The sequence below is a fragment of the Saccostrea echinata genome, unplaced genomic scaffold (assembly GCF_033153115.1).
Source record: "Saccostrea echinata isolate AGI-Se365-2 ecotype Australia unplaced genomic scaffold, CSIRO_AGI_Sech_v1 ptg000003l, whole genome shotgun sequence".
Classification (NCBI taxonomy): Eukaryota; Metazoa; Mollusca; class Bivalvia; order Ostreida; family Ostreidae; genus Saccostrea; species Saccostrea echinata.
This window is the reverse complement of record NW_026889752.1, coordinates 3,059,963-3,073,854: the sequence shown is the minus strand read 5'-3', so window position 1 is coordinate 3,073,854 and position 13,892 is coordinate 3,059,963. Positions and strand designations below refer to the sequence as shown.

The following is a 13,892-nucleotide window of genomic DNA, read 5'->3' as shown; positions in this document are numbered from 1 at the left end:
CCAAACCCCATATATTGGATCTGTAACTCATCTCTTTGTAAATGTGTGCCATATCACAGAACAAAGAATGGATCTGTAACTCACCTATTATAATGTGGCCCATATCAAACCCCATTTCAAACAATTTGGAAGAGAATCAAGGAATTTTTTTATTATGCCCTAATGTAAGATATATCAAACTCCACATATTGTAACTCACCTCTTACTAATGTGGGCCATATCAAATCCTATATAGCGGATCTTGTGTTCTGGGGGTAGGAACTGGTTAAGATAGTTAATGGTAGATTTATATTCCCCTGTTAGTATACTCTCATGTTTTCTTCTCTCTCTTCTCTACAAACACAAAACATCCATTATTTCTTGAATTCCATGTACCAAGTCACAAAAACGATAGAAACATTTTGTTCCAGTGAGTATTTTAACATGAAGGTCTTCAGACACTTACACATGTTATATAACTGATATAGCATTCTTAAATCTCTTATAGACTTAAGTAAATATCTTTATATTTACGATGAATTCATGCACACAGATACTCAGTTTAGCCTTGAGCACAGCATGAAGATAGAGATTAGAAATAAATGAAAGAGTTATGCAAAACTCTGTATTAATCCCCTTTTCACAACTTCACTTAATTTACAGTATTGTGTACCTTAACAAGGTTGAGTATGATGATTGGAGAGCCGTATCTACTAAGCGTCTGATTAAAGTGGTGGCCTGCAGCTCCAGCATATGGGTCACTCTGGTCCACTACAATACATGTACAATGAACACATGAAAATAACAGCTGAATATCTGTTTCTTCAACATCAATATGACAAATACCTAGGACACTTCAAAGTAAGCCAGTGGATCTTATTGACCCTATCATGATTATAAGACTCAATTTTGATATTCTCTCACTTTTTCCCAATCCTGCCTATTTGAGATATAGAAAAATGACTGAACTATACCTGGAATATTCAAGTGCTACATTTGTCAACAATGATGCATACTGAAACTATTGACAAAATGTAGATGAATAAAAGTTTGATCAGATATAAATAGATGTACACATACAAGTAATGGGGGGTTTGGGGACCATCTTCGTGACATCCTGTGACCAGTAAAGGGGGATGGAGCCCCTCATCTGTACAAATGAGGTCACACCTGTCTTCTCCAGAAAGGTCACTGAGCTGTCAATCACAATCTGTTCTGACTCCACCTCATTTGCCACATAACCCTGGAAAGAAGGGATGAATCACAGATATGTAACAAGTGCAGCTAAATAAATGCTTTTTTCAAAGCAAAAATTGAATTTCACCTTTAAAAAAAGAGGACCGGTGTATTCATATTCTGACATACTATCATGCAATTATAGAGATCCCAAACATCTCTCTTATATACTTTGAATATCTGGAAGTGAGACTGAAATCCCAACAAATTTTTCTTAATGTATTTTAATTGTATCTTGAATCCTTGGATATTTTGAAGTTTTTTTTTTACTTGACCCCAATTCAAGATAATGAGGTTTGACTGTACATTGATCAACTTACTTCATTATTAGCTCCCCTTTTCAAAAACCTGGTCCCGGCAAATTTATTTGACCTCCTAGCAATCAGTGTTAGGTATACAGATTTTCCAAAGACATTTATATCTGAGAACCAAGTTAAGAAAAAAATAATTATACATAAGACTAAAATTGTTATTTTTCTAAAAGTGCCCAGAAATTCAGGTGCATAATATCATGTACATGTGTATAATGTACATTTTATTGAACTTATTTTCTTCTGATTTTAGTCTATAATGTAAATTTAGCATGCCTGGCAGCTGAGCCTTTTGAATACTATGTACGCAGTAGCTAACATACATCTTTTCACAGTATATTCCCTTTAATTTATGATATATTTTAGTCTGTAACTTTAAAATGTACATTCTTGATACATGTATATGAAGTAGAATAATTTGTACATGTACATTTTTTTTTCTTCCAGCATATGTTTTATAACTTAACCAATGATAATGTTCTGAAAGGATACTCTTTTGATCCACAAATCCATGGATCAAAAACAGGAGCCAATCCGGATGTACGACCTCCCTACATTTCTTTAGGAGGTAGGAATTCCAGACATATTTTTCTGCTGGTTTTGACCTCACTCCAAACACAGTTGGTGGTGGTGCTATAACAAAATGATTAAAACAAAAATGTTTGCCACAGAATATACATGTATTTAGCTTGTTGAATCTTACCAAAATTGAAAACATGCAGTTATTAAAAAAAATAACTGGAGTTAATTTTTTCATTATGACCTAAACTGCTTACATGGCCCATGTTGAAGTAAGTCTGGTGGTAGTGTAGATGTCATGTTGTATTGAAGACGATGTGTCAGATCATAACTATAACTAATGACAAAATTATCATGATATTAAAAATAATTGTCAAAGTTTTTTGACTTGATGGGATATATCTATATAAATATACATGTATAAACGTACAGTAGAACATGCAATTATTTGTAAAAACAGCATTAATGTATAAATAACCATGCACTCCAATTTAAACCATTATAATTATGTATTTCTTCTGACAATATTCAAACACCATGCATTAAGAATCAACAAGATACAATTATATTTCGCATACTGTACCTGAAGTAAAAGTTGTCTGACATGTCTACACTTTGAAACATTTTCACATACCTGAAAAATATGTCATAATTTAAAATATTCTATTTCAGCTGATGCAGACAAATTGATTAATCACTTCATTTCAGTATTACGGTAAATTAAGAAAATAGTCTGTTTCATTTTATGAACTGAAGACTATCAGTGAGACTAGCAACACTCTAAGTATATGCAGTTCCTGGTAAATATACTTATTTTCTGTCAGGACAGTCATAAGAGCTTCTTAGGATAAGACTTAACAGAGGTTTTTAACAGTTTTCTTCAGGATTCTTGTGACTTCATATCATATTAGAGAGGTTGAGATTTCATACGTGTAGGGGCGGAACAGCTAAAGTCGGACAACATCGAATGTCGGACACTCTTCTTTTTCAGAATAAAATCATTACTATATTTAGTGTCGTTTGTATTTTTCTTAAGTATCTCTGTTTACAGGGTGTTATATTGGTTGTTTCATTCAAATGTAAGTCATGAAAATGTTTGAAATAACCTCTAAAATTCGTCGGGTACATACGTATCTCACGGATCCGGATAAAAACTCGCATGCGCAACACATAGTGATCCTTGGCGAAATCTTCAGTTTGCTGTCTGTATTCTGTGATTGCTAATATATTTTGTAATTAAAGCATACTTTTACATGATAAATATTAACTATTCCCTTAATAATAATAATTTGGTGGATATTTATTTATAAAAACCATTAAAATTAAACTGTCCGACTTTACATTCTGGGTCATTTAAAGTCGGACAGAGGAGAATTTAAAGTCGGACAACACACAATACATTGTTTTTTAATTGTCAATTTTCTTAAAAACTAGAACAATTTATTAACATTTCGAAAAAAAATTTAAAAATACGGTATGGGATGGGATTTGAACCCGGAACCTTATTATGTAATATAATTTACCGGTAATTTAAGAGTATTTTCGCTTTTGCAAATCAAATTCTGCATGCTGATTCTCTGCAACTTTTAGGAAGGAAGAAATAAAAAAGATACATCTACCTAAAGAAATTTTCATTTCAGAAAAACAATGAAAAACACCTATAAAACCAAAAAACATCTCGAAGAATTTTAACACAGAAATGAGAAATATTGGAACTGAGGAAAATAAAAGAAGAAAAGGCCGCGAAAAAGTCTAAAAAAAAAAAAAAAAAAAAAAAAAAAAAAATCAACACAAATATTTTTTTTCACGGCTTTATTTTAGTTTCATGTTTATAACTCGGCACTCAGTTTCATTGTTTATTTTTTAAAAAAAAAGAACTTTCCTTGTTGAAAAATAAAATTAGTTCCATAGATTACTGATTCCACTTTAAAGATTGAGGGATATATAGTTTTCTCCTTTCCGGCTATCTGTCTTATAATAATTATATAAATGGGTTTAATTTTGGAAACAATTTAAACCTTAAAATTTATTCACACGATAACGCATTGGTTTATAGATCGCAAGATACTATATGTTCATTTAAATTTCTTGGTCTAAATGGAAAGTTTATCTAAATAATCCATACAATGACTACTAAGTTTATTACGTAATAATCACTTAAATGTTCACGAAGTTTGCCCAGGCACGTAGTATCGTATTTGAAAGTGGGGGGAGGGGGCAGCCAAATAAAAAAAAATCAACTTACCTGAAGAAAAAAAATGACGAGCAAAAAAAAAAAAAAAAAAAAGGAGGGGGGGGGTATATATAATTGTCCAAATTCAAAAATCCTATTTCGGGGGTTAGTGGGAGGGTTCCAACTTCTTTCAAACCCAAATTTTATTCATACATTACCAGATTACCCTGATTTGACTATACTGCAACAAAAAAAGGTGGTGGTGGGGCAACCAGCCTTTCATTGAAAATTTTCAATAGTGAAAAGTAATGCTTGGGAAAAAAGTGAGCCCCCCCCCCCCCCCACTACGTGTCCTACTCTCTAACTATGATCTAGCCTAAAAAAATGAAGAAAATTGGACTTTAAATGTCGAAACCAGTATGTGTCCGACTTAAAATTCTACATGTCCGACTTTCACTGTCGATGTCCGACTTTATCAGCCCTTGCCTTCCCGTGTTTGGTTTTGATTTATAACATTACAAAGCTTTTAACCAATGAAAATTAAGAATAGAAAGAGGGTAAAAACATCATTTTATGTGATGTAAAAGTTTCCGGTTATATGTGAAGAGTTTGGAGCGTTTACCAAAGGTGCAGACGAGGGGGTCCGAAAAACCGTCCGACTTTCGCTGCCTCTCCCCTACGTGTACGTGTACGTCTAGTAGGGGAATTCCCTAAATTCCTCGTGTATTACGTCATCAGTTTTAGTGATGACAAGTTCTCTACCAGTTCCCGCAACTTGTAGGGTGGCGTCTACACGTAAGTACAAACTTGTAGCTTTTATAATAAAAATTAGTCTATTCATGTATGAAAATTTGGTTGTTGTACTTTATTTAGGATGTTTAGTTTTATAAGTACGTATTTTAAAGAGGTTTTATTTACTTACTGAAGTCAAATTGATGTCACAAATGTTGAAACAGGGTCACCGATCACCGTTTATTAAAAATGAAAACACGTTTAGCTTCTGTATTCTTAAAATAACACAAAAATTAGTTTTGTGAATTTTGTTTCATTATATGTATCTATTCTACTATTAGATTTAATCATCTCCGTCTTTTTTAAGTACTAGTAGTCAAGAGGTATTGAAGGGGGGGGGGGGTATTATGGTGATTCATTCCCCATAGCAAAATATCCCCGCAAGACATTACGAAGTAAACTTTCCCTAGGATGATTTTTACGTGTAGTATTTATACCTAAAAATTAACCTTCCAGTGAACTATGATTGATCTTGATTTTTAAAAAGACTTCAAAAACAAAAACTCAATGGGGGGGGGGGGTACATTACCGGAAGATGGTCCATATATGTCAGAGAGAAAGTTGACATGCTTAAACTTTTACAAAGACATTTTCAAGTTCAATCTGTAAATGTACTTTTAGTATAAATAATTAACACGATATTTTTTTTTTCAGACCATCATATTGCGTTATATGTACCATGGAGTCGGGGAGGAAAAAACAGTTTAGATTTTCGGAGCAAGATGACATTAAACTTTTGAGGTAAGAATTACATGTTAAAAACAAATAAGTGAGTTTCTAACAAGGATATGTTTTACAGTATTTCTCGAATTTTCATCATAAAGATATACTCTTCCCTCAAGTTTCAGTGGTCTGTTATACTAAAGAACTTACGACTAAGTCCAAAATTTATTTCTGCTTATTACGTTCTATTTTACATTAATTTGAAAAAAATTGTTTTAAACTTTTAAAAAGAATTTATAAAGATATTTTTTCTAGCAATTTCAAGCAGAATTATTAATTTTGCAAAATTTTAAAACGGGTCCCTGGTCTTTAAAAAAATGTAATTTCTTTTTCAACATTAAAATTTTAAAAATTTTGGTTAAGTAAATCATTTATTTGTTGTTTTTGTTGTTGATAGAGAGGTCATCAGCAGGAATCCCTTCAAAGATAGAGCAAAATGGGCAGAGATTTCTTCAGTTCTTCCCCTGAATATTGACGCAAGGAGGGTTCGGGAAAGGACTGTCCTTCTCATAGAACAAAGGAAGAAGTTCAACAGTTGTTCTCTCAAAAAGTATGCAGACTATGCAAATTATCTTAATCAAAAATTTACATTGCTGTTATGTAATAAGATAATCATTTCATACCTGTAATGAACCCGACTTGATAAATCATACGTATCTAAGCAAACTGTTCCTTAGTAGAATTTGAATTCATTCACTTTTTTTATTTTCATTCAGACTTTTATTTTAAATCATAATCTTATCACATTTTTGTCAATATTTTAATTACATGTAGATCTGGTGTAGATGAAACGTATGGAGAAAAAGAAATTCTTTTGGACGAAATAATCGAGTTAGCAAACGAAGAAGAAGAGAAAAAACGGAAAGATAAATCAAAGGCTGTTAAAGAGGAGACCCTGTGCAAAGATCTTAGAAAACGTGCACTAGAGAACCTGACACCATCCAAAAGTGGTGTGTATTATTTAATTTCTTTATTATATAACATATTTCAATTCTGTGTTTAAAGTGGCATATAGGCCCGATGGGCCGGATGTTGATTGTTCTTTTATACAGTTTGTAAACAAATTATTATATATGCACACATGTCAATGTAAATAAATAAATTACTTATTCAGAGAGAGAGAGAGAGAAACTATGTAGGTAAAAATCACAGGCACTTGTTTCTGTAATAAATTTTTTAACCCATAGTATGATAATAACACAAGGTATCCAACTCCGAATTACACGGAGTACCCCCCTCCCTCAGAATCGCACTCATTTACAATTTCAGAGGACATGCACTGGCAAACTGTTTATACCTATGTCTTCTACGATAATTTATCTACACAACCATATATGACATGCTTGTCTTTATTTTCTTTAGTCTCCGTAAACAGCGTCAAAACTCTGCTCGCCGTGTGGAAAAGTCGAATTCAACCATGAAATGGTATGTGCTAATCCCGCACAGAGATTTTGATTGGCTAAAAATCTGTTTCTAAAATTACATCGGATAAACATCGTAATGTTTTCAGGGAAAATCAGACGTAAACAAGTTCTATTTACCCATGCAATATTTAAACACTGGAATTGAATTTTTAAACCCACTCATTTTTAAATTTTCTTCTCTGTGTAATTCGGAGTTGGATACCTTGTGTTATTATCATACTATGGGTTAAAAAATTTATTACAGAAACAAGTGCCTGTGATTTTTACCTACATAAAACAAGTGCCTGTGGTAAAAATCTATCAGGTTCTTTTAGATTCTATCTATCTATTAGATTCTTAGGAGGGGGGTTAAATTTATTTCTGTTCAAGAATTCACAAAACAGAATACATTGCATATCTATTTTATAGGATGAAAAGAGATATTTTTTCTTCCTTTGTGAAAATATTGACAAGTAAAAACGTGAAATTGTGAAATTGGGGTCTACGTAATGCATTCGAGGTTTGTTTTTTCCGCTTTTCGGAAAGGCCCGAGAAGTTGCGACTACACCGTGCGTATGAAAGTAGCTGACGTAGATCAAAAAGGAATTTCAGACTATTAATCAGATAAATCTCTGCAAAAGTTGCTATTTGCATGGTCCTGTTCTACATTATTCCTTCAGTTTCAAATCTAAGGATAAATTTAGGATTTAATATGAAAATTCCTTTACTGATTTAACATTGAAGTTGTGTGTTTACTATTCTTAAGTTTAATTTTTTTTTTTGACATCTAGAACCAAGTCAATTATTTTGTTCTGATTTTTACTTAGACGAGGACCAGCGAAATAGCGGTAAATTGCCTAGAAAAAGTTCAAGTGTGATATCATTCTTGAAAGAAAAAACAGAAACTGAAAAACAATCCCGAGATGAGGAATTGTCACTTCGTCGAGAGCAGCTAAATTTGGAAAAGGAGAGATTCGAGCTGGAAAAAAAGGAAAGGCTCCAAAGACTGGAGGCTGAAAAGCAGCAGACGAAAATGATGTTAGAACTTTTTTCAAAATGTTTAAATAAATAAATGGAATATATTATAGCATATTAGCTAGCCATGTAATAAGATACAATGTAAATGCGAAAACATTCCTTGGTGTTTTTAAAATATTCAAGAAATCAATTAAAAGCATGACAATGAAAGAATTTTATTTATTTCAATATACCTAAAGTGTTTAAACTCAATTAAGCTTTTCTACAGGCTACTTTAAAAGTTACTAGAAAAACTCAACACAGATTTTTGTCATGAGACCAGGTTAAAATTTACCATGTAACGGTTTGTGAAATATACAGCGATATCAATAACATACACCCGTACTTCATGACATGTATTCTTCAAGTGTAGGAGGTGGAAGATTAAAGTACTCGCTCGTAACACTACCATACAAACAGGTGTGGCAATTAGTGAGTAATGACGCTACCAGATAATACTTAGCCACAGGTTGTAAAAATAGTTTCTGATTTTTCTTATAGTCAACGAAAGCGAACAGAGAGAGGATTTTTCCAAATGTCCACTCAACGCTGGAACGGAGCTTTGACATTCTACAGTTAAATATTCTTTCCTGGTTGCTGAGAACAGCTCCTTTGAAAGGTGTAATAAGGTGCACACGCAAAGGATAAGCAAGGTCGCCGTAAAGAGAGAATACTGTACCATCGTTCATTGTCATGCGTTGTTCAAGTTTCGGCATTAGTTCACTCATTCTTAGCATGGCAGAATCATGGCGCTTTGCCTCTATAGGGCCATACATATTTGCAATTAAACCATTTGGTATCACTACAGACTGAAATTTTAAGCCATGTACCCTTTTGTGTCCACTATAGACAAGGTTTTGGTTCGCGGAAGGTCTACATATCGGCCTTACTGTTCCATCTATGAAACCCCAGCAATTTGGAAGTGGTCCACCTATGTCTGATATGGCATCAGCGTACATTCGAAGGTGTTCTTCGTCCAACCAACTTTGATTTAGGTCACAAAATTTACCCGAATGTCTGTGGTACAAATAATCCAATACAGTGTTTGAAATGTATGAAAGCTCTGACTTCGAACGGTTGAACAATGGTTTCATGTCATCTAGTCTGTTAGGATAAGACAAGCGCCTAAGCAGTATCAAGACACCCTCTGTCGTAGATACCCGAGTACCATTTGGGCATACGAATTTGGATGGAAGGGACAATGCCTCGCATAGGCGAGAAATATCATTCTTCTGAAATCGAAAGAATGAATAAAACTCTTCCTCAGATAAATTGTCTAGATTTAGTTGTTGACTTTTTACATCGTCTTCTGTAACTGTCGACATAAGCAACACATCATCGTCTTCACATAAACAAGCAATTTCCAAAGCATCTGCCATTATTTACGGAAACGTCATAAACGAAAATGACGTCATTTCTGAAGACATTGAAAATAAAGTGCGCGAAATTCTTGTACACGTTCTTGTTACACGTCATTAAAATCTCAACAGACAAATTACAAAAACGTGTACGTGTACGTCTAATTATCTGTACACGTACACGTACGCGTACAAGTTTAAAATCTCAACCTCTCTATTATGTCCATTGACAAACCTGCATCAAGTGTCTGAAGTGTCATGTTTACTCTTGTATCATATGAAATGTTAAGTGACACACCTGTATCAAGGGATGTGTCTCGTGTCACCTGTATCATATGAAGTATTATGTGATGCACCTATGCCATGCAAGGTGTCAAGTATACACTTACATTATGTGAAGCATTGAGAGACATAGACTTGTATCATGAAGGTGTCAAATATGACACAAATATCTCATATGACACACCTGTATCATGTGAAGTGTTCATAGACACACCTGTATCTGACATGTGAAGTGTTCATAATAGACACACCTGTATCATGTGAAGTGTTTACAGACACACCTGTATCATGTGAGGTGTTTAGAGACACACCTGTATCATGTGAAGTGTTTACAGACATACCTATATCATGTGAAGTGTTTACAGACACACCTGTATCATGTGAAGTGTTTACAGACACACCTGTATCATATGAAGTGTTTACAGACACACCTGTATCATGTGAAGTGTTTACAGACACACCTGTATCATGTGAAGTGTTTACAGACACACCTGTATCATGTGAAGTGTTTACAGACACACCTGTATGACGTGAAGTGTTTACAAACACACCTGTATTATGTGAAGTGTTTACAGACACACCTGTATCATGTGAGTGTTTACAGACACACCTGTATCATATGAAGTGTTTACAGACACACCTGTATCATGTGAAGTGTTCATAGACATACCTGTATCATGTGAAGTGTTTACAGACACACCTGTATCATGTGAAGTGTTTACAAACACACCTGTATCATGTGAAGTGTTTACAGACACACCTGTGTCAGGTGAAGTGTTTACAGACACACCTGTATCATGTGAAGTGTTTACAGACACACCTGTATCATGAGGTGTCAAGAGGCACACCTGTGTCATGTGAGATGTCAAGTATCACAGTTGTATCATATGAAGTGTCAGATGAGATAATTTATATGACTTACTTGCTTTCTTCATGATGAGCTTTTCGCACTGTGTCATTAGGTATGTACATCATGGTGGTGTCCTCTATCTTGTAGACAACATGGGGTCCAATCAGGGCTACCTTACGTCTCTTTGTTATCAAAATGATATAATATCCCTCCAGGAACCTCACAAACCCTGTAATACAAATTCACTTAACAATGTTTTTTTTTTCTCATTTAGTTTATCATACTGCATGGAATATAATATTTCAGTACAATCACGTGCACAAGTATTGAAACAATAGATAATCATAGTTGTGATTTCAAATAAAATGCCTTTGTGAAACTCCTACAACAGAAACTTGCTATTTGATATTTATAGACTACAATACCTGCTATACCAAATGCTGACACTGTTTTTATAAGAGCGGAGTCCGTCTTCTTACTCTCTATAGTTGTGTTACCAGATTTAATCATTGTCAGGAGGTTTCTGACTTCCAGTTTATTGTATTCCACCTGATAAAGACAAATACAGTAGAACTTCAGTACTGAGTATCTAGAACACTGATATCTCATATACTATGGATATGTGAATTGGATGTCCCAACCACTTATTCTTTTAAGTATTTAACCCTCAATATCTTGAATACTAGGATATCTCGAAGTTTTATCTCGGTCCCATTGAGTTTGAGATACTGTAACGAAGTTTGACGGTATGTACAAAAAAGACCCAAAATGTACAAATCAACATTTTACTATAATTCAGCTTGTCAAATGTCAAATAGGAGCTATTTTTCTAGAACTACTACCTAGAAATAAATGACTAGAGTGTAAACATTTTTATAAGAAATAACCACAATATATGAGGCCAAAAAAATAATAGTCTTGTTTCCTGCTACCCAACCGACCCTATTTTTTGCACCCGACCCTAAAGCTTTTTTTTATTTTTGGAAAAAAAAATTGGGAATTTCAGGAATTCCATGTTCCAAAACTGAAAAAAATATATATTCAAGTGGTATTTCATGAAATTCTATATTTCAAACATGGACTTTCATAAAATAGCTCTTGAGTTGTGCATCAAAAGACATGAAATTTAGGGATGGGAATCGGTAAGAATTTCATAATCGATGATCAGGTTACTCTATGTAACTAATTATTGATTATAATGGGACATTTACGAAGTCTATCAATTGAGTTAATTAAATGGTAAGAATGGGCAAATGACTACTTTTTGCATGTGTATTTGTTGTTTATTTTGCTGAATAAGAATAAATGGATATCATCTGAGTGTTTTATTGAGTGTGTATATGTTTTTCTTTTTTCTTCATACAATGTACAGATATAAAACGTACATCTATACCCGGGAACTAGCTTTGTTACCCAGGTATGTATACAATTCTGTTTGTCTGGCCATTACAATACCCAAATAAGTTAATAGATAAGTTGCAGCTGGAATATCCGGCTTAAAAACAATTACGCTTGTTAAAAGAAATAAAAAACCAATTAATAAGAGTAAAAATTTTGTAATCGAGCGCTTGAATTATGCCAGCATTCGACTGATTTTCCATTATAATCGATGATTGGAACACCACTAATGAAATTTAATTTTATTATATAAATACTGCATGCAGTTGAGTGTAACATTGAAAATTTTCACCCCAAGAAAACCACTGTCAACCGAGGCGCAGCCGAGGTTGACAATGGTTTTCGAGGGGTGAAAATTTTTCAATGTTAAACTCAACTACATGCAGTATTTACCATATTATACTGAATGTTTTATACAATACATATTTCAGTGAACCTTGCATGCTTTAATTCTGCGCAGTCAATATTTTTTGGAATAACACCCGTCATCAAGCAATGTTGACTGTTGCTACGCTGGAGGGCGTGGCTTCATTACTCAGCAGGTGATAGTGTTTTTTAACAAATGTTTCTCGACGAATCAGATTCAACAAATGTACATGAAAGTATAATATAAGATAATATTGACCTATGACATGTTTAATTTGGTTGTGTATTAGTTCATATCCAAAAATACCGTTGGAAAAAAAAAATAATAAAATAATTTTCCTATCTACCTACCCTATTTTTTTCAGGCTGGTAGCAGGAAACAAGACTATTATTTTTTTGGCCTAAAGTTTTTTGTTCTGCATGGTAATGGGTGATAGTGAGTATATATAGATGAGACAATCTAACTTAACCACATTATGTACTTTACTGAATTGTAAACTGTACAGTTCGTATGCCTTATCGGTGGTTTAATAGTTTTCTTCAAGCCATCCAGATCACCTTATCATCATGAATGACTAATTCCTTTGGTTCTGTTCTATCAATCTTCAAAACACGGAACCTGCTCTCCGTGGAGTTAGACCCAACAATGTAAAACCTCTGAAACAAAGATTGCAGCATCTATACCACATAATGCAAGAAGGAATTATGTTAAATCCATGTTTAAAAGATCGAAGCACATGATGACACGAACAATGAAAAAATTCTAACCTCAAAATTTTCTGACAAGCATATTGATAATGAATAATGGTAATCAATGTTTTCAATTTATTTATACTGTTGATTCATGATCATACTTAGGTTGTCTCTTTAGAAAAAAAAATAATAATTAACTACAAACAAATGACACAATACTTATTCTTATACAAATGATGTAGATTCCTAGGGATTCATTAACCAGAGTACATACATGTATGTTTGCACATGTAAATATGCAGGCCCAGCACAATCTCTTGATTTAGCTACATGTATATAGCTTGAAATAGCTACAAAGCTTCATTAAGTTATTCAAAATAGATTGATTTAGCTATTTTGTCATACTTTTTTTCTTAAAAGAGCATTTTTACAGCTTGTTAACAAAGTCACACTTTGAAGCAGTGGTAGGTTTTTAAACTTTTAAGTCATGTTGTATTGTTCAGAAAACTGTACATGAAAAAATTGTTCATCAATCCTTGTCTCATCAATAGACTTTGTACGCGAAGTTCTAAAAGTTTTGGGGCTATATATATAAGTATATACACTGTAAAGCTATTGACTTGTGACCAGACTGTTACTTCTTGAGTGAAATTGTAAAGCTGGTCAATTCTGGTCAATATGATAATTTGTTGGTAATAATTCCACACAATTTGAAGTAATCATACTTATCCATGCCTCACCACACACAAGGTAGTGTATATGCAGTTACCAAAACACTGGAAATACAATGTA

General features: G+C 33.5%; 2 protein-coding genes across 4 annotated transcripts in view; one reads left to right on the top strand and one right to left on the bottom strand.

Annotated features, from left to right (window-relative positions):
• The window catches only part of LOC133178518 (polyphosphoinositide phosphatase-like), a 29,582-nt gene that overhangs the window by 15,182 nt on the left and 508 nt on the right, over nucleotides 1-13,892 (bottom strand). For all 3 annotated transcript variants that reach the window (XM_061313207.1, XM_061313209.1, XM_061313208.1), the window contains exons 2-11: nucleotides 12,966-13,064; nucleotides 11,069-11,192; nucleotides 10,716-10,872; nucleotides 2,629-2,679; nucleotides 2,303-2,382; nucleotides 2,019-2,159; nucleotides 1,536-1,636; nucleotides 1,060-1,222; nucleotides 653-750; nucleotides 200-333 (exon numbers count right to left, since the gene is read on the bottom strand). In XM_061313207.1, the coding sequence (XP_061169191.1) occupies nucleotides 200-333; nucleotides 653-750; nucleotides 1,060-1,222; nucleotides 1,536-1,636; nucleotides 2,019-2,159; nucleotides 2,303-2,382; nucleotides 2,629-2,679; nucleotides 10,716-10,872; nucleotides 11,069-11,192; nucleotides 12,966-13,064 (1,148 nt within the window). The remainder of the gene's footprint in view (nucleotides 1-199; nucleotides 334-652; nucleotides 751-1,059; nucleotides 1,223-1,535; nucleotides 1,637-2,018; nucleotides 2,160-2,302; nucleotides 2,383-2,628; nucleotides 2,680-10,715; nucleotides 10,873-11,068; nucleotides 11,193-12,965; nucleotides 13,065-13,892) is intronic.
• LOC133178519 (uncharacterized) lies at nucleotides 5,690-8,215 on the top strand. The gene is made up of 4 exons (XM_061313210.1): nucleotides 5,690-5,751; nucleotides 6,131-6,283; nucleotides 6,508-6,683; nucleotides 7,964-8,215. The coding sequence occupies exons 1-4, from the start codon at nucleotides 5,690-5,692 to the stop codon at nucleotides 8,206-8,208; spliced, it is 636 nt and encodes a 211-aa protein (XP_061169194.1). The 3' UTR covers nucleotides 8,209-8,215.